Source organism: Varanus komodoensis, unplaced genomic scaffold, assembly GCF_004798865.1.
Source record: "Varanus komodoensis strain SLA01 unplaced genomic scaffold, ASM479886v1 scaffold48, whole genome shotgun sequence".
Taxonomy (NCBI): Eukaryota; Metazoa; Chordata; class Lepidosauria; order Squamata; family Varanidae; genus Varanus; species Varanus komodoensis.
Window position 1 is genome coordinate 5,081,717 of NW_025336059.1, and position 25,352 is coordinate 5,107,068.

Genomic DNA, 25,352 nt, shown 5'->3' on the forward strand with positions numbered 1-25,352 from the left:
GTCTCATGCACACGACCTGGATTCTTTGCCATAAATGCAATCGTCTCATGCACACGACCTGGATTCTTTACCATAAATGCAATCGTCTCATGCACACGACCTGGATTCTTTACCATAAATGCATTTGTCTCATGCACACTACCTGGATTCTTTACCATAAATGCATTTGTCTCATGCACACGACCTGGATTCTTTACCATAAATGCAGTTGTCTCATGCACACGACCTGGATTCTTTACCATAAATGCATTTGTCTCATGCACACTACCTGGATTCTTTACCATAAATGCATTTGTCTCATGCACACTACCTGGATTCTGGTCTGGTTTTTTTTTTTTCCTCCCTTTTTTAAGGGACTTCAAAAATAGCTTCTCTGTGTAAACAAGCAAGTGACCTGTTGAGAAAATGTGGCAGTGCTTTTCTTCTCCTCCCTCGCTTTCCAGCCACACTGTTCTGACACTCCTCCCACTGGAGGGTTAGTTTCTTCCTCTTTAGTCTCTCGCTGTGCCACTGAGTCCCTTTGTGGCTGCTTTTGGGTCCTCCACCTCCAGGTGTGTGTGTGTGTGTGTGTGTGTGTGTGTGTGTGTCTGTCTGTCTGTCTGTCTGTCTGTCTTAAGCTTATTGCTGTTCTGAAAACTTCAGGGTTTTGCCAAGTCGGTCTATTCCCCCTTGTGCATGAGAGTTGCCGTTTTGGCTATACAACATGGGTACACCACCAGAACTAAAATATACACCCATCTTATACTGGGAGAGAAGAGAAACATCCGATCTTGAAAGAATGCTTCAGCAATTTGGGCATGATAGAAAATATGTCCGTAAAGGCAAGTCTACACTGTATTTCTTCAGTGTGTTGTTACATTTCTCATTGGTAACGTTTGGTTTGTTTTCCCGTTTGCTTTATTTATTTATTTAACTTTTTTGTGTGTGTCCCGCCCTTTACAATGTCTCAGGGTGGTGATATCATAAATAAACAGGGTACAGCATCGTACAGAAAATCTCAAATCAGTACTAAACGCAGCACTAACATTTTAAATACTGGGGAAATAAAAAGGGGTTTACCATAGAAAGGAGATTCTGATGCCTGAATGACCACGGAGCTATTCCCGCTTCTCTTGGTACTCCTGGATTTTATCCCCCTCCCCTCTTTACATTCCTGAGATGGGGAATGGCGATTGAGCAGTCTGTGTTGCCATTGGAAGTATTGCAACCCTAGCCAGGACTCTTCCTGGCACGCCCTGGGGGCGCTGAGGCTTTCTCAGCATTACAATCCCAAAGCAAGATTCTTAAGCAGGGCCTCAGGAGCAGCATCGCAGAATAGCTGAATATTACTTTGGATATTAAGCATTTAATCACTATTTTGGCCTTGAGGTTTACTGGGCCTCTCTCTGTCTCTGGCTCAATATCTCTTCAGCCCCTGGAACCCTGGGCCAAGTCTCTGTGCAAAATATATGGTGGAGCTTGGAGAGTTTCTTCAAATGCAAAGGGTGCATCTACTGAGTTCTTGGGACATACCTGCAGGCAGGTGAGAGTGGTCTGTACCCTGACGTTGGGCCTACACGCAAGAAATATCTTTCTAGGGATTTGAGTTGAGTGGAAGAACGTCTATAAGTGTGGGGAAGGATGAGGACCCAAGCAGCCACGAGCAGGTTATGACGCATTATATGACGTGGTCTAGTAATGATTTTCCCAGTGGGAAAGAAATGGTCTCCTTAGATTGGCCCCGAGAGGTAGCTCTTGGTGCTTGTGTTGCCCCGTAGTGCTGGAACGCTGCATAATGCCTCATAGCTTCTTGCTAAATACATTATTCCAGACCTTGAATGTGTTTAGGGCATCCAGTTGTCATAGAAACTGTTATATTTTGTTATGAGAATTCTAATAATAGGCATCGAAATAAAAGCACACTTCAAGGTTTGTTTGTTTAAGACCCTCAGCTCCTGACAGGTCCTTCACAGGAATGCCGATGCACCGAATGCCATATATAAGAGGACTAGTGGGCCTGTTCCGTAATATGCATCGTCGTTGCCAGTATTCTTACAAGAAGAAGTGAAATTCAGGAGACAGGGATGTAATTCTTGGGCACACAATGGAAAATGGGCAGTGGCAAATCTTTTGAGTAAGGTCCTCAGGCAGGTGGGAACTGCCGGACTCCAGATGCTCCTGTATGAAATGGATTCTGTCGATCGAAATGAATAGGACTGTTGATCTGAGGAGTCAAAATGGACTTGATTTGTGTGCCGGGTGATTTATGGCGGGGCGAACGCAGGCTAATGATCGTTCTGGTCTCCCTTGTAGCCTTTGAGAGCTCCAGGCATGATCTCTTTGAGGACAGGTTGTTTGAGGTGGGTTTGGAGGGACACCATTCCACTGGTTCCACTGACAACCTGTGGCAGAAAGAGACACGGAGGGGCCACTGCTCAGCCCCATGGCACAGATGCTACAAGGCACCCCACCCCAGCTTCCCCCTTTGTCTCTCCGTACCATTGCATCTCATTCCATCAGAGACTGGCACCATGGGTCAGTGGATGGCATTCAGCTGAATTGCTCCTTCCCCCTGATTCTACAGGTGAGGCCGTGGAAGTTCAGCATGGGGTCTGTAACAGATAGGAAGAGTGCCAGGAAGCCAACTGGGTTTTGGTAGCATTGGTGGCGGCGGGGGGTGGGGGGGTTGTTCTGCTAAGAAATGGTCGTCACCACTCCCACTGAATGGTCAGATTTGCCATATTGGACAGTATGAATGATCTGGCTTCGTAAATGTCCAAGAGACACACCTGACACATTCCCTCTTTTTCTGGCTTAGCATCCTGAACAGAGAGTAGTTCTTTGTTTGTGGGACCGCCCTTGAAGATCTAGCAAAAGCGGTGTTTAGAGCCCCTGAACTCAATGGGGCTTAAATTAGTCATAGGCCCCATTGAGTTCAGTGTATGTAATCTTAGCATCACTAAATCTGGATGCAGAGTGTGGGCGTTTATTTGTAAAAGCCTAAAAGATCTGGGACCCTGCGAATTTGAATGAAGACCTGCTTCCATATGAACCTATTAGAATCAACCTTGCAAGCCTCTCTCATGCCCCCCAGTCTTCTTGTCAAATAGATGGATTAATTTCAAGCTCCAGTGTTGCCTCGTATCTCCAACACCTCCGTCTTCCCAAAGCAGGCTGAAGCTTGCAGTAAGTAGCAAAACCCAAGCAGTACTGCCTCCTCAACTGCTTAGAACGTTAAAAGGCCTGAGAAAAAGATAAATGTTTTCTCCTCATGGTGGTAAAACAGACAGAACAGGAAAGCTTCCCTTGGGAAGAACATTCCAAATCTCTGCAATGCTTTGAATCTAGAACCATACTAGGATTACGGGGCACGTTCACGTTCCCAAAAGTAATGTTAAGAAGGCGTGTTCCTATCATTTGATGGCTGCTTTGCATATAATCCCTTTGTCAGTTCATTCTCTCACTGGAGAAGGAAATGCTGCTAAGAAAAGATGAAGGCAGAAGAAGGAAAGGAAGATCAGTTCTGAGGCAAATTGGCCCCATAAAGAGAGGCATGGACTATGGGATGCACTCCCTAGAGAGGTCCGCCTGGCACCGTCATGATATGCTTTTCGGCGCCAGGTCAAGACCTTTGTATTTGACCAATATTTTAACGTGAATCGATTTTAACTGTATATTTATTTATCGAACTTGTTTTAACTATTATATTGTTATATATTCAGTCGTGGTATAGCTAATTTCTTTTGTTTAGGATTTGATTATATTATATTGCAAGCTGTCCAGAGACGACAGTGATGGACGGCCTATAAATGTCCTAAATAAATAAATAAGTGTGTGTGTATATGTGTGTATATATATATTTCATTCAGGACCTGGACAGGATAGGGCTGTCAAGGGCCAGGCATTTTGGAAGGCTCCTTTGTAGGGTCACCATAAGTCAGAGACAACTTGATGGCACATGGCAACAATTGCAGTTCCTTCTCAGGCCAGTGCATCTAAAATCTGTCTCTTTGGAGTAGAGGAGGGATGATTGGATCTGAATTAGATCCAATTTGTGTAAGCCGTCCTGAGGCTCTCGCAAAGGATGGCGTACAAATATCTTAAATAAATAAATATAAATATTCAGCTGTTTTCCAGCCGAGTGTGAGCAAATGTGTTTAAAAAGTTATTACACTTTCCATATTAGAAATGCTCTGTCTCTTCCACTGATGGTAAGAACAGCCTTGGCTCCTCCTTCCTAAACAAAAGAAGCCTGAAAATTCTCTCTAGTTCTTCAAACTGTCTCGTTGCGTCAGTCTTGCCTGAGCGACTTTGATCCTGAACAAACTGACAAGCTTTCCCATCTCCGAGGTTATGGTTCATTTCATGAGGATGCTTTGAAGGTGATCCAGTTCATCGACAGAGTGTTGTATAGCTTACACTTTAGAAAAATTCAGAGACTGCGCCAAGCGCACCGTATTTCTTAAAAAGAGGAAAGCGGCTTTTATAACATTGGGTGAAAGATTGCAAACCATGTTAGAGGAGAATTCAGCAACAGCACGTACTGAAAAGATCTTAGATCCCAGTCCAGCTCCTACAGTTCTGTCACGCAGCCGCCATCCGTGCCGTCTGCTCAAGGACAACTCCGAGTTTTAAAAAAGAAAGGTGTGTAAGGAATGAGTTGCATTAATGCAGCACTCTGCTTCCAAGAGGAATCAATAGCAGTTACTTTGCACATTTCGTCTTCCCCTTTCCTCAGATTCCTTCTGCAGAATTCTAGCTACTGATTCGAGAAGGCCCCTCAAGGCAAGGGCCAAGGGTCGGCATGGCTGGTCCTTACCTGCCAAGGACCCCCCATTCGTTCGGGGCCCGGCGACGGGAACCCTGCTGCTCCCCCTTCAGTGCAGCAGGTTGCTTGCTCTGGCCAGAAGAGGAGGTCAGCTGCTTTCCTCCTGGCTCCCTGTTTGGCAATCGATCAGGTGGTGAGGAGGAGGAGGAAGTGAGAGCTGTTACATAGAAACAGTGAGTCAGAAGGGGTCTCCTGGGCTATCTAGTCTGACCCCCAGCTCCACTCACGGCATGCCCACCATGTGGACGTCCAGCCTATCCTTGGACACCCGCACCGATGGGGCCTCAACGACCTCCCGTGGAAGCCCATTCCACACCCTCGGGGTCCTAACTGCCAGGAAGTGCTTCCCGGCATCCAAGTTGAGCCTGTTGCTGCTGGTGGTGCGCAGCAGGCCCATGGAGGGAAGGGAGGTGGAGGGCATCTCCCCAGAGGTGCCCTCAAGCTGGAGCTGGCCCTGGTTCCACTTGCAGGGGACGGCCAGGCCAGCAGCGAGGCCTGGTCCGGGCACGGTCAGCTGCGAGGTCCAGTTGCCCAGCCTGCCCCGCCCCCCACACCACGCCATGGGGAGGCCAGGCGTCGCTCCTCAAGCCACGGTTTGGCCATTCAGTCTCCAGCTGCCCAGGCCTCCATCTCCTGTGTGCCGGGGAATATAGTCCACTGGGTATTCCTCTCTGAGGGGCCTCAGGCAAAGCCTTACCTGTCGGCCGTGGTTCCCTCTCTACGAAACGCGAGTCGTAGTGACTCGCATCACGCTTGTTCCGGGTATAAGCTGTGACTCTCAGTCAGGCCTCATCCAAGGAAGCCCAGGTGACGTGGAAAGCGAATGCGAATGGTGAACTTTGGGTGCTGCCGATGCCCTGAAACCTCCTGTATTTTAAGAGCACCTCACACAGACTGGTCTTACATCCTCGATACATAAACAGGAACAAGTACGACCGTCAAAAGCATATTCGTATTGTTCCCTCCGGGGGAAAAAAGGAAGGATCCCGGTGACATCATCTTCCAGGATGGAGGAAAGGGGAAAGGGAACCGTAACGGTGCCGTGACAGTGTCTGGCTTTCCATGCCGCCGGCTCTCTTGCACCCTTGGAATTTGCATTCGTAGCTGGAAGGATGAGGATTAGAGGATGCTGCTGCCGCCGCCACCGCCGCCGCTTCCACCCAGTCATCTTTCGCCATCTCACCTGAGCTGGAAGTAGCAAGCAGTCTCGGAGCTGTAACAAGATTATAAACATGGGAGGGGGGAAGGGGGGCCGAGGGGGGAAGGGGAGAGGCCGTGGGGTGGGGGAGCCGATCCTTCAGATGCCTTTTGACAGGAGATTGTGCCGCCAGCGACATTCAGCTGCTCGTGGATGTTCGGGAGAGCAAGATTAAGCCGCCTCTCACTCCATGTAGGGAGTGCGTGGTTTTACTATGCTTCTGCTTTACACCTTTTTAATTTCCGTCCTAGAATCCATCTACCGACGCGGAGCCAGAAGATGGAGGAAGCTGTACAGAGTGAATGGGCATTTGTTTCAGGCCAAGCGCTTTAACAGGGTGAGTATGTCTCTCCGAAGCTTGGGGAGGGGCGTGTGTGTGTGTGAGTGTTGGCAGGGGGGTATATTATGGGTCTCCCCCTCCCGACAGCTTTTCCTGGGGAAGAAAAAACCAGCCAATTTGGATCCCCTCAAGTCAGTTCAGGCAGTTTTATTGAATAAGGAGTCTTTGAATTATTCATTGTGGGGACAGAAATATCGGATTAATTTCTCCTCGGATGCAGCTGAAAATGTGCTCTCTCTTGCGTGTGTGTGTGTGTAGATAAATATTTTTCATGCTGCCTTTCCAGCCGCGGTCTCTGTTGATGTGAATGCTCCCTCTTGTCTTTCACCGCTTCCTTCTTCCTATTGTATATCTGGATTAGCGTTAAGATGCTTAGAATTCTCTTAAAATGCACAGGAGCTAAATAGATATGACCTAATTAACGGCACCATAAATATTTTTATCTTCTGAGCTGCAAGCTCTTGGTGTGTGCGAGAGCCACAGCTGTGTCGGAGGGTCTGACTTCATCTAAAACGCGAAGGCGCCCGGAGACTCCCTCCTGCCTTAACCCAGCCCATCATGCTGCAGCATGGTATTCTCTGTAGAAGACATTATTCCAAAGTTTCCTCTTTAAAACAAGCAAATAAATAAATAACCCGGGGCACGTTAGCTTGCAGGCTTGCTGGAAGATCAGGCTGTTCTGACCATCGCTGGTTTGTGGGCCAAGAGGAGGTGTGTTTGATGAACAGATCCACGCTCTCCCGTGTGGGTCGCCTCAGTGTGTCATCCGCTGAATGGTTCCAGATCAGAATTAGGCTTTTGATTGCAAGCCACATTTTTAATCTCATGCACTGCGAACAAGATCCTGCTTGATTATGGTCTTGAGACACAGGCGGCATGATTCATGGATTACTGTGAGACTGTCATATGCTAAGGCACCCTAATCTAAATGTTAGCCTTTTTTAGGGAGCAATTAAATCACAATTTTGGGATCAAAAAACCTGAATTATCCTAAGGTTTTCCCAGCATTCACTGATGCTAAATGGGAGCTAGGTTAAAAATAGACATGTAAAAGGCAAATTCCTATGACTGTACCTTTATGAGTTGGCTTTATTGGAACTGATATTCCATGTTGTTTGCCTGGCCCACAGGGGGCTTAAGTTTTTAAAAGCGCCTTCAGCCTTTTCCACCCACCCTCTTCAAACCCCCAGTCGTGCCCCACAAAATTTCTTTTCAAGTACAGTGATGTTTAAAATGATAATGATACTGTAAATGGCATCGATGCAACGTAATCTACATTTCTAAGGGCACCAGTCTGAGTTTTTAGCCTAGGAGGCAAACAGCTTTCTCAGTGAAGGGGCTTTCAGAAGCAGGTTATGATACATGGGGAGAAGCCATTTAAAAGAAAGAAAAGTTGAGACCGCATGCATCGGATATGCCTAAAGTAGCTGTTTGGAACTCAGCACTTAGATTTCCTGTGCTGCTGTGAGTATTTTTAATTGAAAAGTTGCTTAGAAATTTAATAACATCTTATGCCACGAATGCTAACCAAATACCTTAATTAGGTTCATTGCCGGCCTCTTACCACTGCACAAAAAACAGAGCCCAGGGACCACCGTTTTAAGTAAAATAGCGTATCTCACACTGAAAACCATAATACCTGGATTAATTTGAATTCCCTGTCTGATCAGTATCATGCAATTTGAAAGTGGCAGCTGGTTTCCATTGGGTAATCAGTATATACTTAGGTCTTAAAATTACAGCAAGATCGTTTCTTTCACTGCTTTTATCCAAAGTAAATACTTAAGCCTGTTATACTGTTGCTTCCTGTTCTTGTTTGTCCATTGTAGTAAGTCTTACAGTTCACTGCATTTCATCATTCCATTCTAAGCCTTGTCACACTAGCAAACCAGAGTGTTATAACTATACTGCAGATAGATGGGGCCAGTACAAGAAATGTAAGGCCAACATATGTTAAGGAAGATCATATCGCTGATGCTGCCCTTTCCTAGCTGACTGGCCTTCTGAAAAGCATTATTAGTCCTAAGAAGTGCGTGTTCAGAACAATTTCCCACTTGGACACTCAAAACAGGAGTTCCGGAAGTGGGAAAATATTTCTCCAGTGCGGAGTTGAACCCATTCTGCAGATGGTACAACCTGCTCAAGTCCCACAGCTCATACGAAATGGGTAGGCGAGGAACGTTCAGGAGCTGAACGCTCGTGCATTTTGGGGAACAAGAGCGCCCGGTATTTAAAAGCAGCAGGAACCACACCACCCGAACTTGAGCGTTTTGCCCCAGAGGCTTCTTGAGACAGAGCCGTGCGATGCATCTGTGTGTGGCGGGGCTGTGTGGGCGACGACAACAGCGGCCAGGCCACACGGCGAGCCCCACAGCGTGGCCGATCGCTTGAGGCGCGCCCACACGGCTCCCTTTGAAGAGGCCGCCCACGTGGCGGGTTGGATGTGCGAACCGGGCCACTAAGCCTTCCAAGGAGGCACGCGCGGTCTTTCGCGATGCTCAGTCAGGTGCTTCTGTCCTCATGATTGCCACCGCAGCCTGAAAATTAGGGCTTATTATCCAGCGTCGTGTGTATTGTGCAAAGAGGCAAAAGCACTTTTTAGAAAAAAGAAAAAAAAACTGGGTAGCTTAGTTACAGTTTTCAATGCCCTCAATTACATATAATTTTCTCTTCTGTTGTAAGTGTCAGTTGGCCTTCATTCTCATCCTGGGGGGTTCTAAAATAATGAAATCTGCTTTACTGTGAGCCCACACAGAAGAGTGACGGACCCCGAAAGCGCAGACCTTAAAACCCTTGGCAACGCACCCGTGCCTCTTGCCGCAGCCAATCTCATTGCGGGGTCATTATCGCTCAGCCATTGCCATTTCCATTCAAGAGTGGGTCATCTTTGGTCCTCTGTCAATTTATAAGCCAATTATTTTGCCTGATGACTCTATTATTTATGGATGGGGAGGGGTAGGGTAGTGTTCAAAGTACAGGGCGGGCAGAGAAGTGCTGCCTTCTTTTCCCCATCGCCTCTTCAGCTACTGTTTTCAAAGATGGGGCACGATTTGGCTAAAACTGGATGAAAGGATGGCTTACGGGGGCTTTGCCATCTCTGTAAGCAAGCACTGGATTTATACATCTAGCTTCCGGATGCAGAGCCAGTTAAAGGTGTGTACAAACAAAAAGTCTGACCTGCAGTGTTTAAACGTAGCAGAAAATCGAGCAGGATTTATGAGGGTGACCTTGTGGTCAGGTTGAGTTCACTGGTTTAGAAGGCTACTGTACTTCAGTGTGAGTTATGGTATGAATTTAAGTATTGGCTCTCCCTTATTTCTATTCTGAAGAAAGCAGAGTGAGACCAATGCAGAAATGTTAGAGATCTTAGGATAAAAGTATCGGGAATAAATTTCCAAAGTGGGCGACTATTTGGTGGGCCTTATTTTTAAAGGTAAGTTTTGGTCCCACTCAATTGAGCTGGATTGCTCGATTTACTTTGCCAGAATAAAATCCCCAAATATAAAAAGTCACAAAAAGAGCAAGTTATCTACCATTTTCAAAAGCAACAAAACCCCACTAAAATATCCTGCCTCCCCCCGAAAGGAGCCTTAAACTAAAAATTATTAGCGTACTTCATCCTTTCATTAAGCATCATCATCTTGACAATTGTACAACAGGGCTCGTGCCTTCTTTATAAACAAAATGCATTTTAAAAGTTTGCAAAATCAAAGATGCTGTATGTCAGGTTTGTCAGGAAAAACACCGACACTTGCTTTCCTGCCCAGCTTCTGTTGTCTCCCCATCATTTTACAATGAGCTTCTGTCCTGAGAAACCGCGCAACTCACAGCATCACATTCTCTGTTCCAGGGCCTGCATTTCAGACTGAGCCCGTAAACACAGGCGTCCTTTCAAGGAATCCCCTTTATATAATCCCAGCCTAACAGCAGAAGGAAAGTTTTTCATTCCTGCTAGTGTGAGTGCCCTTCAGAGTTTGGGGCAGGGAGGAGTTTGTAAGCTTCAGAATCTGCAAGCTTAATTGTATATGTTGCAGGGGTCCCCCTGAGTCAAAAGAGACATTCTTTGATTATTCCTCCTAGCCAGAGTCCAAGTCCAGGATGCATTGCTGAAGCTTTTCCTGGTCCTGGTCAACAGGAAGGCAGAGAAGAATCCTAACCTTGCTACTTCTCCAGCAGCAGGTCTAATCCTGCCCATATTTGTATACCAGAAATCACTAGCTTGGAAAAATTATTTATTTATTTACTTGTTTGCTTCATTCATTTATACCCCGTCCTATCGCTTCAAGCGCTCAGGACGGCTTACAAAATATATAAAAATGCAATAAATGTAAAACTACTATAAGAACATTTATTATTAAAACAATATAAAATTTAGGGCTACTTTCCCCAGAATTTAGCTAGTATCAACTTCTACAGCTTAGTTGCAGGTCATAGCTAAGAAGAAGGTATACTGCATTTCCTGAAGTATTTGGGATTGGTTTTGGCTGGTCCACAAAGCCCCACAGCTGGGCTCCATAGAATGCCACACAAATGACAGCTCCAATTTCAGTTTTAAGATTTTTCACAGTTCTTCCCTATTCCTGTAGCAAGTTTGGGCTGCACAATGGTGTTTATTTCGTACTTGAATGTTTTTTCAGTGGGGAGAGGATGGGTTGTTACAAATGGTCAAGTTGCTTCACTTGTTTTTTTTTTAATATCTATTTCTTTATTATAGAACCGACCCCTCTATGGGTCCTGCAGTGGTCTCTTATGCAGAATATTGATAAGATAACACATCCGTTAAGCTTCCATTACAATCCTCATATTTACAGACCATTCATTGACCTCCTGTATATGCATTTTTAATAAAAAGCACACATTTACCATTCCCTAAAACCAGTGTAGTCATGACTGCATGGAAGAAATTGGCTGAAATGGATGGTTATAGAATGCAGAAATGTTGACGTGTGCCCATGAGGGGTAGTTCCGTCTAAATTTCTTTGTGCATGTTTAGGCTAACTTGCTTCAAGAAGGTAATCAGAAGAAAATGAAATCAAATGAAAATGAAATGCCTTTCCACAACATGTGTTAGCGCTTATCGTGGGTTCATATTGACCCAAACATGGAAAGCCCTTTAATTTTTATTTTTTCAGAGTGCCAAGGTTATGTGGATTTGGTGCTACATTAGCTGGAAAAAGGGGTGCGCAACTACTTTGGATTTAAAAGATATACCACTTAGGAAAAGATGGGAGGCTCATAGAAGCTTGTGATAGAAAAGACTACCAATGGTCGTTCTGAGAAAGACACCTAAGAAACCATATTTGTAAGTGCTGCGAGAAGAGATTTATAAATCAAATTTCACTGTGAAATCCTTTAGTATTGGAAACATGTCTTGTCGCATGCACGGATTGTCTCTGTGAACTGTTTGCTCAGTTCTGGGGCAAAGGACAGTTTGCAACCTGAATGGAAGGATTCTGCTTCTCAGACCTTCTAAGAAACTTGTAGGCGGCACTAGAGAATGCTCTCTAGGGATTTATAAACATCATAAACCCAATGCTCATTTCACTCTTTGCAGCCTCTTGCCTTAATCAGATGCCCTGCTAAGTTGAGAAACATAACACTGATCATACCCCCTTTGATTCCTCATTCGGTCCCACTGGGAATTTGGTAGCTTTTGATATTCAGGGAGATCAAAATGTTTGTCACTTTTTAAGCCTCGATTCTGGCTGATAAACCTTCCCTTCAGCCTTCAGTTAAGATGCACGAAGATCCTCTCTATTAATGCTTTCATGGCACGTCATCTCTCAGCAAAGTCTCTGAAGGGTTTGTGTTATGTAGTATTTCTCTGCCTTAGCTTTTAATCATGCCAATTAAATCAAATGGGCATTTTGCATCTACCAGCTCAGAATGGGGGCGGGGGCAACGAGAGTCAAGCCTGTGACTTGAAGATCATTTTAGCTGCCTTAAAGGCTAACATCCTTTCTCCTCAATCTAACATCAAAGTTCTGCACACAGTTCCTGGCTATCCAGCAATGGAAGGTCGTTCCTCTTGTTCCACTGACCCGAAGCAAGCTCTGTGCTCTTCCAGCAGCAGCCCTCCAAACGATTACAGTTGCATCTACTGGATTTCCGCTTGCTTATGATGTCATAGTCTTGTTGATAAGAAACTCTGCTGTTTGCCTTGCAGAATCTCACCGTGGTCATGGCTGGCTTAACTTCCTTTTGTTAATTGAGTATCTGTTCTGATTTCCGCTCCTTCCGGCTTTCCAAAGAAAAAGAAAATGTTCGTAGCCACGCGTAGAGCTAAATGATTGTTGCAGCATTGGAAGTTTAATGATCCTGGATGCCTATGCACACTGCTGTTCAGGGGAACTGGAGGATGTATATCCAGGCTAGCCGTTCTTTCAGATCCTGGGCAGCAGTCTGGAGATGAACAAGCCTTAACCGAAACTCTCGGGAGTTGGTCTGTTGCTTGCCAGCATCCAAACCGGTCCCAGGCTTGGTCCTGGCATCTCCATTTAAACCAAGGCTGGGCAACTTCATTTCCCCCCAGGATCCCTTCCAGGGGCTGCTGCACAGTCTTTGGGGTCGGTCCTCTCCCCTCAACAAAAGGGCCAACCCTCCAACTTAACTATGGCAGTTGCATTTTGCTCGTTTGCAAATGTAATAAATCAACAAGGCACCCAAAGGGCCAAATTTAGCCTGCAGGCGAGATGCACGGGGGCCGTCGGAGCACTCCGTGGCGGCTTTGGGGACCCCTTTTGGGACGTTTAAACAAGAGTGGGGCTGGGGGCGGCTTGCAGCAAGGGGCATGGGGGGAGCACCCGGCCCGTGGGCCCAGCAGCGCCTGGCCCAATTAATTAATTAATTAAAAACATTTCTGTGCCGCCCCCATCGCAACAAAGCCTCGGGGCGGCTCGCAAAAAATACAAAAAAATACATAAATGATAATAATATAATAATTTAAAAGCAAAAAAAACATTTAACTCTAAAAAGATCTGGTGGCTGCAAGCAACTTTCTGTTGCCGGAGAGACAGGCAGTGCGCCGTCAGTGTTGCCTGGCCGGTCTGCTTCTGCATGCCCGCGCTGGCTGCCACGAAGAGGGCGTCCTCGTGCGGGAGCCGCTGCAGAGACGGCCTGTGTTTTCCTTGCAGAGAGCATACTGCGGCCAGTGCAGCGAAAGGATATGGGGGCTCGGAAGGCAAGGCTACAAGTGTATCAACTGCAAGCTGTTGGTCCATAAACGCTGCCACGTCCTCGTCCCACTGACCTGCAAAAGGCATATGGTAAGTCCGCTTCCTTCCCACGCCTCTGCCGGACGGGCTGGTGCTGTCCACTCGCTTTAAAAGGCACGCTGGTGCTTCCAGAGACCTGACCTGACCTCTCCTCTCCTCTCCTCTCCTCTCCACAATTTATTTCCAAGGAGCACAACAATGCGCTCAGTCAATGCACTTATTGATGAGGGAGAAGTGGAGATTGTTCGGCAGTTGCAGCCAGACGGCTGCAAGGAGCACATGCCTCGGCTGCTGAGCATGTCTCTGGCTCTCAGTCTGTTTCCAGGCACAGTTCAAGGCGCGGGTGATGCTAACCTGCTCAGCTTGGTCCAGGCTCTCTGAAAGATGGTATTCTCCTCCCAGACTCTTAAGCTCTTCTGAGCAGGCCTTCCTCTTGGTCCCGCCACGTTCAGAGGCACCCTTGGTGGGAATGCGGGAGCAGGGACTTCTTGGGGGCTGCCCCCGGGTTCTGGAATTCCCTTCCTAGAAGCAGGTTGCACAGGCAGGCAAAAGCTTTTTTATTCCATTCCATTTGGGAATGGCCTGCAAATTTGTGCTGGGTTATCATTTATTATATTTTTTACTGGTTTTAAGCTATTAAGTCAGTTTTAATATGTAGTGGGTTTAATTGCATTTTAACTTTGGCGTACTTCTGAAAGTTTCAATTGTGCAATTTTAATGGGGTGAGCCTCCTTGAGCCCAAATCTCTGGGAACAGGCAGGATGTAAATAAATATCATCATCATTTAAATAACTGCAAAACTATTTTGCTACTGTTGAAAGTTAATTTATCTTATATTATTATTGTAGTGTGAAATAATGTTGTAAGCTGTCCAGAGACGACAGTAATGGACAGCATACAAATTTTTAAGTAAATAATAATAATAATAATAATAATAATAATAATAATAATAATAATAGAACCCTGTTTATCCAAAGTGTTTTGCCCTGCTATTGTCTTCCCCGCGCAGTTGTGAAAAATGCAAACATTTCCTTGCATGCGTGCGCCGTATTGACTTTAAACCCACTTTCTCTCTTGGCCCTTTCTCACGCGTCACATGAGTGTTTTCCAAGTTTCATCAAAATGGCTCCTGATCCCGTAGGCTTCGCTTTCTTCAACTTGGCATCCTTCGAATGCTTCAGACAGCGGCCCCAGAATTCTCTGTCAACGACCGGGTGGGAGATGAGGATGACAGAGCACCTCTGTGCAGATACGGAGATGCTGTTCTCAGGAGCAATTGCCCAAGATTGTAATGCGGGGCATGGACTACTGCCTTAATGGCACTATTATTCCACTGCAAATAACTGCTTTTTCATAATAAGCGTGTCTGATAAAACTGCTGCCCAGCAGGAGCTGCTTTCATTCCATACCGAGGCACTTTATCGAGGCGAAACCTGGCATTTGGCTGACCTGTGGCAGCCATGCTTTTTAACTTTCCTTCCTGCTCCGCGCCAGTGAAACATATTTGCTGTTTGGAGCCCCTGAATTATGATCGAAAAGTACTTTCCAAGATGCTCCTGCAGCTACTTTCTCTTAATTCCATCGATCGGGCAATGTCAGTCAGTCCTGAGGGTTAAGCCCTGCCACTGAATTTTGTGGGAGAAAAATAGGGTGGTCTGTCACCAAAACAAGGCTGGAGACCCCCAAGGGCCACACTTAGCTTGGAAGCAAGGTGGTTTGGGCACCTGGAGGCTCCTTCCTGGTTTGCTGTTGAATTTTGGCCGCAACCGGCCAGGTTTTTTGCTGCTGCCAAACTCAGCAAGAGCCACAGGGGTCCCAGGCGGCCCTTTGGCCCACTGCTGTCCTTCCCAGTTGGCATGAACGCTGCTCGCACATCTCTTTCCCTCTGCTGTGTTACGTAACTCTTGCCACTGTCTTGTAGGTAATCTTTTGATCCATTTGTAGAGGTTGACTTCCAGTCTTCTTTTGGCCTGAGCATTTAAGCGCTGAACAAAGGAGATTAGGACGCTGTCCTCTCAGATTGCGTCCTCGGTTCCTGGAAGACCCCACACTCGGCAGCTCCAGAGCCTCCTGTCTCGGGGGGGGGGGGGCAGTGAAGGCCTTCTCTGGCCCCCGCACTGCAATTCCGCACGAGGGCCATTTCCAGCTGTCCAGCTAAGGTGCTTTGGAGGGAAGGAAGCTGGGACCCCGTCAGGATCACGTGTCCTGGCAGCCCCGGCCTCCTACCACCTTCTTGGATCACCCTTCACCCCCTCTCTGAGGTCTCTTTCCCAACATCAGAGAGGCAGCGGGCATGGTTCTTTCTGCGGCCCCTGCAAGCAGGGAAAGGGGCTTGGAGTACAGATCCGCAACCCTGCAGTCAGAGCTCTGCCTCTACCCTTGGGTTTGGGAATATGAATTACAGATGGATAGAAAGGTGCTGTCTAGGAGGCAGTCGGGTTGCTCTCTTCATTTTACCCTAAATCCTTTCTTGTTGTTAGTCGCAAAGCCGTGCCTGACCCATCACGACCCGATGGGCAACATTCCTCCAGGCTCTCCTGTCCTCCACCATCCCCGGAGTCCACCCAAGCCCACACCCACCACCCCAGTGACGCCATCCAGCCCCCTCATCCTCTGCCGTCCCCTTCTCCTTTTGCCCTCAATCGTTCCCAGCATCAGGCTCTTCTCCAGGGAGCCCTTCCTTCTCATTAGGTGGCCAAAGTATTTGAGCTTCATCTTCAGGATCTGGCCTTCTAAAGAGCAGCCAGGGTCGATCTCCTCTCGGACTGACCGGTTGGATCGCCTTGCGGTCCAAGGGACTCGCAGGAGTCTCCGCCAGCACCACAGTTCAAAGGCCTCAGTTCTACCCTTGTGCAAATTGCACGAATTTCAGCGAGGTTTCTCCCAAAGATGTCTTCTGGGATGCTGTGTTCAAGATTAATATGGCAGTGCATAATTCATTCCTACATTCCTGCTTGCATCTGTTCTCTTAGCTTGTTTCCGATTGGGCCTTCTTGTTAATGTAGAACTAACCCCATGTTCGACGTTGCCTGTTCATAGCTTCCTCTCTGAATTGAAATCGTCACTTTGACAACTTGCTACTCTTTGCTGCCAGATGAAAACACATTTTGGGAGTAGGTTTCCAGTCTGGGGTTTTATCACTTTCCATCTACCTTAAATTGGTTCCAGTGTTTCAGTTTTATTTGGCTCCAAGAAATGCAGTTCAGTTGTTAGTGCTAACCTGTGAGGTCTTCTGTCTCCGGTTTTAAATCTTCCTCTGTCAGCTTTTAGTGTGATTCAAACTGTCCAGGCCAGTGACTGGCCAGAGGAAGGAAGGTGCCATTTAGCCTAGAAAAGCTGCCATTTAGCCTTTTGCAGAAGCCATACCAGCTTAATCCAGTACAATATCGGTTCTGTTGGGTCTCTGTGTTGCATGTTAATGCCTAGAAAAACACATTGAGGCCTCTTTTTACAAATTCATAAACTAAATGGCGGCTTTGTATGGAAATGGCATGCATTTTTAGGCTGCCACCTTAGCAAGCTAAGAAGGGAATTCATGCTTATGTGAACATGGATCGAACAGGATTTATATTAAAGGATTTCAGTCGATACGAGGAGATTAGCTAAGGGAATGGCTCGTGTGAGCGATCAGAAGAGGCCAGTGCTGAACCTTCCTGGCACTCTTGTGGCGTCCGCTCTCCATGGAAATCCCTCAGGTGTATGCACGGCCCTGCCTTTTACGAGTTGCAAGGATGGATCAGATACCTATTGAGTGGGCTTCTCCATTCCTCAATATCTGGCTGCCTGACATGCCAAATGGCGCACTCAGCTGTTGATCCTTACCTGTGCAGTTTGAAACCCGAAAAGCATTCCTGCCAGAAGGGTTGGGCCACGTCCCCAGAACCGAGTGCTTGTGTTGGATGTCGAGTCTGCCAAACGGTGGCAGCATCCCTCATGAAAACCCAATCTGCTGCTCAGCGCGAGCTGTGAGAGGAACCTGTTGCAAACCTAAGTAGGGAGACCTTAAAGGCACCTGTTTGAAGCACAATACAACTCAGCCGTCGGTATTTCATACCTAGACCTCTCCGCTGTGACCTGACAGAGCTGGTGATGGGGTGGGGCAGCCCCCTTCTTCCAAGGAAGTTTCTCCCATCCCCAAAATAGGGAAAATAGGAATAATTTTGGATTGTGACATATTCTGTACTGATGGATAAAATGTTTAAGACAAGGTTCCTGAGCAAAAGGACAGTGGAACCAGCTGCCTGGAGAGGTTGGGGGGGGGGGGTTCTCCCACACTGCAGACATTCAGAAATAAACTGGGCAGCCACCTGAGTGGGATGGTGTGACTTGGTGTCCTGCAACAGCAGGGGGGTGGACTTGATGGCCTTCATGGCCCCTTCCAGCTCTACTATTCTATGATTCTATGTGATCTTTAAGATTATATGGTACACCTCAGCCCACTTGCTGACTCAGACCACAAGCCCTCCGGGGGGATTAAGGGGGGACATGGCATCCCTCTATAAGTCCCTCAAAGGCTGTCACAAAGAGGATGGTCAAGATCTCTTCTCACTGATGCCAGAGTGTAGGACATGGAAGAATCAGTTCAAGTTGTGGCAAACCAGATTCATGCTGGACATCAGGAAAAGCTTCCTCACTGTCAGCTGCCCGAAGAGGTGGGGGACTCTCCCACACTGGAGACATTCGGAAAGAACCTGGGCAGCCATCTGAGTGGGATGGTGTGACTTGGTGTCCTGCAACAGCAGGGGGTTGGACTAGATGGCCTTCAAGACCCCTTCCAGCTCTATTCTGATTCTAAGGTGCTCATATTTCCACAGAGACAATACCCTCTATCTATCCGTCTGTCAATCTGAAGAATCTATCAATCTATCTATTTTAGGCAGGCAAGGATGACCAACATAATAGGAAGACTTTTAAAAGAAGACCAGAGTTGTAAAATGCTTGGAAACAGTGAGGTCAGTGTGAGGGTAGAGTTGCTCCCCCTTGCTGCGATTTCTCCCCCCACCCCTATGAAAATAATTGCCCTAAAGTACCTTTCCCCGAAAGACACTTTGGGATGGAGCAAGCCCTTCTGTTTCCAGAGGGAAACTGGGCCATGCAGCCAGACCCACTGTATCTCAACAGGTGAAGACATCCCTTGTTGCTCTTTTTAGATGCAGCAGCGAAAGCAGCCCGAAAGCACACACGTGCGACAACACCGCACGGCATTGCCTGCCGTTGCGGCCACATGTGGCAAACTGTGGGGCTTATTGCAGAAGTGTTTCTTGCCCACACACCCTCCCTTGGCAGCTTGGGTCTGTGAAATGCACTGCCCGGGGCTTTCAAGAAAGCCCTCAGTTCCAGTTAGGGCGTGCTGCCTCGGCTATAAAATTCTTTTTGAAATTCTTTGCGAAATTCTTTGCCGCCGCCAAAAACAAGCCCTTTCTGTTGGAGACAGGGATGGGCAATTTGTGATCCGTGGGCCACAGGCTGCCCCTACTGCCCCCCCCCCCCCCGCTTTGTGGCCAAAGCAAAAGGTTAGGGTTTTGTTTTTCATTGCATATGCATATGAAAAATGGATGCATAAAAATTGCATCCATGCAGACTAGCAAAAGAATGAGCATTCAGCTGGCACGCAAGCTAAATTGCAGCTTCCTTGTGCTTTGCAGTGCGACAGGGTGCCCTCTGGTTGTTTGGGGGCTTTGCGGGGGCCTCTGGGGGCGTGGACGGCACCCGGGGGGGGGGGAGCGGTCTGTGCCGAGAGTCCAGGAGGAGCAATAATGCCTGGAAATCGGAAAGTTGCCTAGCCTGTGCTAAAAGAAACCCCATAGCTTGTGTTTTTGGAGGGGAGTGCCGCTTTGGTTTTGGTTTTGTTGTCAAGGGCCTCAGATCAACACCAGAAAACCTTTCAAAGAAAATGAAAATGAAGGAGCTCATTGAGAAAATGTTTAACAAAAGGGAACGTCATTGAGAGGCTGAGATTGCCAAATGAAAAACTCTTGGGCACCATTTCTATCACATAAGAGCCTCCCTCTACTAATTAATCAGCAGCATTTTCCCCTAACTTCATCCCAAGCAATTCCTCACAAAGAGAAACCGATGCTGTACTCCAGCCTTCCTCTGCCTCCAGCACGTCCTGCTTCTTGGATAATTTCGATAAGACTTTCCCGATTTGGTGCCCTCTCCCTGTTTTTGACTTCAGCTCCCATCAGCCCCAGCCCACTCCAGGAATGGGGGAGTTGTGCTCTAAAACATCTGGATGGCACTAGGTTGAAGAATGCGGTCAGATGTTTCAAAGTCGTCTTGGGGGAAGTGTTTAAAATATATCACACATGCCTTCACATTGTGCACAGAAATCTTGTTTGATATATTACGTTTAAAAGAATAGTTCATTCAGGCAATAATTCCAAATGTATTGCGTCTGCTTTTCATGTTAATGATTCTTTTATGAGTAAAGCAAATGTAACACAGTGGATTTTATGTTGTTTAAGTAACACAGTGACTTCACATCTTTGCATGGCCTGAAAAAATAAGTATTGCACATTTTCCCAAAAAAATTCTGTTAGCTTTTTCTGACACATCTCCCCCCAAAAACCCTCTGGCTTCCCCCCCACCCTTCCTGGTTTTCCAAAAGCTTTGCATTTCCACCCATCATGTGAAAGATTTGCCCCACTATAATATGTGCATTCACGTACATATTAATTTGTCTGGATTCATCAGGTTTCTGTAGCAGGAAATTGTCAATATGAAGTGGTCATTAGAAATTTGGGGTTGAAGCTTCTGAGCATCTTTTTATCGCTTTCCAGATTTCCTCGCAATCATGGTTTCAACTCCTTTGTGCAAAAACAGGAGTTTTCTGGGGTATAGAGGATGCTGGAAATCACACTCAAACATTAAGCATATGCTTCCAGGGTCGCACGATGCTCTTCTCTGAGCTAGAATGGTCGAATGCAGCCCTGCCTCTTGGAAGCTCCTTCGCATCTATATTCTCAGTCTTGCTCGACGGAGTTTCCACCTTCCCACTTGGGACTCCCTTGGCAATCTTTAATTCTGCTTGAGCTTGTATTTCAAGTGAAGCACAGCATGCTGGTTTTAGTTTTGAAAGAGAATTCATAAGCATGGAGCTTGTTTACACTGGGCCTAGGCAGACAGTGAGCTTGCTGTATTCTACCTAGACAGCAAGGCAGATCTCAGTCCAATTTCCACGGATCTTCAGGGAACACACCAGACTTGCATAAAACGCATCATTAGTGGGTTTTTCAGTAATATATATTCTTACAGGATTCTGTGATGCCTTCCCAGGAACCTCAGTTAGACGATAAAAATGATGAAGTTGACATCCCTACAGAAGAGAATGACGGAAGTGAGTATTCTGGTTATGTAAGTTGGTTCGGGCTGGTGGTGGGCTGGGAGGCAGGGGAGCGTCAGCTTATCCTCTTGAAAATGCCCAGAACAGGTGAAACGAGAAACAGGTATGCGCCACTTTACGAAGGAAGAGCTATAGCTTGATGGAATCGCCCCTGGTTTTTGCCCACAGGGTATCACAGTCAATGCTAGTCGATGTAACGTTCCCCCAGGGCTTCCACAGAAGATGACTACCTTGGGCTCTTTGCTTTGCTGTTGGTGTTGTTGTTGGCATTGCTATTAGTGCTCTCATTCCTGACCAATCCTCCAGAGAAGATTTTCAGAGACAAACTAGAAGGACGGCTTATCTTGTAAGCCGTCCTGAGCGCTTGAAGCGATACGATGGGGTATAAATGTATGTAACAAAATAAAAATAAATAAAAATAGGTGAGAACTGCCTTTCACCTTTCTGGCAAACGGGCCAGCCATCACGTGACGTTCCGATCCAAGCAATTCTGGATCCAAGCTTTGGTTGATTGGTTGGTTTTAAAGGGGTGGGGAGGGGGGGTTTAGGTCCCACTGGTCATCTCAAGGTATTATAGGCCTTCCTTAGCTTTAAAGAAAGGGGGATTATTGCTGTAGCACAACTGCTTTAAAAGAACTACTGGTGCAACTATCGCCGGAGCAGCAGCTTGTACTCCTGCAGAAAGTTGTCTGGCTTTGTTCCTCTCTCCTGAGCCTCTGGAAGAGAAATCCGAAGCATGTTTACTCAGGGAAGCATGTCAAGCCAGGCAAATCGACTGCTTCAGGCGCGATGCAGTGCATATTTAGGTAAAAAAAAGCCGCGGTGCCCAGACTGGTTTGCCCTTTACGTTGTAGTTGCAATGCATAACTATTTTGCATCCTCAATACATAGCATAGGGAGTTCCAGAAAAACATCTACTTCTGCTTCATTGATGATGCGAAAGCCTCTGATTGTGTGGATCACACCAAACGGTGGCCAGTTCTTAAGGAGATGGGAGTACCAGACCATCTTTTTTGTCTCTTGAGAAACCTATATGCGGGTCAAGAAGCAACAGTGAGAACTGGGCACAGAACCACTGATTGGTCCAAAATTGAGAAAGGAGTTCGGCAAGGCTGTATACTGTCGCCCTGCCTATTTAACTTATATACAGAGCGCATCATGAGAAAGGTGGGGCTAGATGAATCTCCAGTTGGAATTAAGATTGCTGGGAGAAATATCAACAACCTCAGATACCACTTTAGTGGCAGAAAATGAGGAGAAACTAAAGAGCCTCTTGATGCGGGTGAAGGAGGAGAGTGCAAAAGTTGGCTTGAAACTCAACATTAAGAAAATTAAGATCATGGCATCCGGTCCTCTCACTTCCTGACAAGTAGATGGGAAAGAAATGGAGGTAGTGACAGATTTTATTTTCTTGGACTCCAAGATCACCGCAAACTTCAGCCAAGAAATTAAAAGAGACGCTTGTTCCTTGTGGGGGAAAGCTATGGCAAATCTAGACAGCATACTAAAAAGCAGAAACGTCACCCTGCCAACAAAAGTGCGTATAGTCAAGGCTATGGTTTTCCCAGTTGCAATGTATGGCTGTGAAAGTTGGACCATAAGGAAGGCTGAGCACAAAAGGATTGAGGCCTTTGAACTGAGGTGCTGGTGGAGACCCCTGCGAGTCCCTTGGACCACAAGGCAATCCAACCGGTCAGTCCAAGAGAAGATCGACCCTGGCTGCTCTTTAGAAGGCCAGGTGCTGAAGCTGAAGCTCAAATACTTTGGCCACCTAATGAGAAGGAAGGACTCGCTGGAGAAGAGCCTGATGCTGGGAACAGTAGATGGCGAAAGGAGAAGGTGGCGGCAGAGGATGAGGTGGCTGGATGGAGTCACTGGGGCAGTGGGTGTGAGCTTGGGTGGACTCCAGGGGATGGTGGAGGACAGGAAGGCCTGGGGGAGTGTTGTCCATGGGGTCGCGATGGGTCGAACATGACTTTGCGACTAACAACAACACATGGCATATAAGCGATCCTTCCTTGAATGGGGCTTCCCCACAAAATTCCATATAGTAGAATGGCAAGGAAATTTCGCTCCGTTTTCAGGATTCCGCATCTCCTTTCTCGTAAAGTTGCTGTTTTGTTGTTTGGCTGGCCAGTGTAAGTTCACTTCTGTTCTTCACCCTTCTGCAACAAACGCACTGACTGGTTTATCTCTCTTTGTGCTTTTTGTCCTGCAGTACCTTATATTCCTTCAGCCCGGAAACATGACAATATTAAAGATGATTCTGAGGTAGGTTTTGTAAAGCCCTTTTTTTGTGAATTGAGCCCGGACTTCGATGTAAGCTCTTTACAGTCAGTTGATCAGAAATAAGATGGAGGAAACCTTGAGCCCTTTGTAGGAAAAAGGCAGGATATAAATAAAAATAAAATAAAATATGTAAATAGAAGGGGGAGATCAGGCATGGATCCCTGCTGCAGAGATACAGCTCTTGGGCAAAATGTATTAGCTTTCACCTGTGAGGGAAAGGAAAGGATGTTTGAGGGAAAGGAAACTTAAAATACAGAACCGGACATGCTAATTTGGGAGGGAGCCCTATTAAATTCAGTGCGACTTTTCAGTAAATACCCACAGGATTGCCCTGTTAGTTTGCTTTACGGACACTGGGAGCTAGTGACATTGGAGGTGTGCAAATAAATACTATAAACTCAATTATTTTGGCCCCCTAGGAAATATATGGCAAGTTATTTCTTGACTCTTTCACGGAGGGCATCTCGGCAAAGCAGAACCATTATCTCTCTCCCCCTCGCCATCAGCGGTGGCCCAATAAATCCTGGAAAACATTAAATGGCCCTAAAGGGTTTTCAAAACAATTACTTTTAAAGAGCAAAGAGATGCCAGAAGAATATTGAATAAATAGAAAGTCCTTCACAAGGCAGCATCTTGCCTTTCCCCACTTTCCTCCATTGAATGGCTGCCAGGGTCGGTCAGGCACACATGAGTGGCTTTTGGTGTATGGCCCACATACGCTTTGTCTGAAGCCGTGGCTCCTGCAGAGTCGAGCTGCAGTGAGACTCGGAGAATAACCCACGGGCGTGAGAGTAGCAATCGGTACTGCAGCCCTGCCCTGGGAAAAGATGTGTATTCATGATGCTAAACGCACACGCACCTGGCTGTATGTTGTCTTGCCTTAATATTCCGGAGTCTGATTATTCCTGCCTTTCCTGACTACTCAGTCCTTCATCTTCGACATATCGACATCTTCGATATATCAGCTGCGTCCTTACCCGGCTGAGCAGTGCCTGGCAATGGTGACCCAGGCTCTGGTAGCCTCCTGTTTGGACTATTGCAAGGCGCTCTACGTGGGGCTGCCCTTGAAGACGGTCTGGATACTTCAGTTGGTCCAGCATGGAGCCTGCCAGGTTATTAATGGGGACCGGCAGATGCTCCCACATCACGCCGGTCCTATATCATCTACACTGGCTGCCAATTGAAGCCCGAGCCCATTTAAGGTGCTGGTAATGACCTATAAGGCCCTAAATGGCTGCATACCCGTAGGAGCACCTCGTTCCACCCTTGAGATCTGAGGCAGAGCTCCTTCTCCGGGAGCCCTCCTTGAAGGAGATTAGGAGGGTAGCTACCCGGAGAAGGGCCGTTTCAGCGGTGGCACCCCGACTGTGGAACACACTCCCCAGAGGTTCGCCTGGTGCCGTCGCTTTATTCTTTTTGGCGTCAGGCAAAGGCCTTTTTATTTTCCCAATATTTTAACAGTTAATGGGTTTTATCCTATCGGATGCAGTGTGCTGGTGTTGTTGGCAGGGCTGTTCTTCCAAGCAGGTTCCTCTCACCAGGACACCGCAGCTCCCTAGGAGAATTCCTAGAAAATAAGGCAGATTAAGCAGTCAGTTCTTCCGGTGCAGGGACGTAAGCACCCTGATTCCTGTACAAGGACCAGTGCCTTTCGACTTCTTCGTAAATGGTCTGGAATTAGGAAGGAGCAGTGAGCTGTACCATTTTGCTGATGACACCAGAAGTATTTCGGGTGGCTGAAACCCAAAGGGATTGATGGGGAGGTTCTAAAAGGATCGAGACGCTTGTAGTGGAGGGCCTATAAAAGCTTTAAACAAGTACATAACTCTCCCTCAACTGGGGCGGTGGACATCTAAATGCCAAAAGTGGCTCGAGGTGAGCCAGTGGGAATAAAGCAATGGCGTTCCCGGACCAAACAACTCCCGGTTCCATGTTTCCGCCGACGAGTGGTGGGCTGGGCGAGGAATCGGCCGCGAGGGGGTGGTGTGTCACTTAGTGGAAATGGCCACTCGGTGGTTGCGCAGCTGCTCTGAAAAAGGCAAGCTCCTCGTTGTTCATAATTCGTTTTATTTTCAGTTATCAAGGTCACACTCCTCAGTGTAACCGCACTGGGAATGCTGGTGTAGCGTTCCGCTCGCCACACTTGCAATGTTGTAGAA

At 47.0% G+C, this 25,352-nt stretch overlaps 1 protein-coding gene across 2 annotated transcripts in view; it reads left to right on the top strand.

Moving 5' to 3' along the window:
* PRKCZ (protein kinase C zeta) overlaps positions 1 to 25,352 on the top strand; it is an 89,917-nt gene that overhangs the window by 47,873 nt on the left and 16,692 nt on the right. The window contains exons 5-8 of one of the 2 annotated variants that reach the window (XM_044445408.1): positions 6,257 to 6,342; positions 13,479 to 13,610; positions 20,817 to 20,898; positions 23,123 to 23,175. In XM_044445408.1, the coding sequence (XP_044301343.1) occupies positions 6,257 to 6,342; positions 13,479 to 13,610; positions 20,817 to 20,898; positions 23,123 to 23,175 (353 nt within the window). The remainder of the gene's footprint in view (positions 1 to 6,256; positions 6,343 to 13,478; positions 13,611 to 20,816; positions 20,899 to 23,122; positions 23,176 to 25,352) is intronic. The other variant, XM_044445409.1, reaches the window with a different exon arrangement.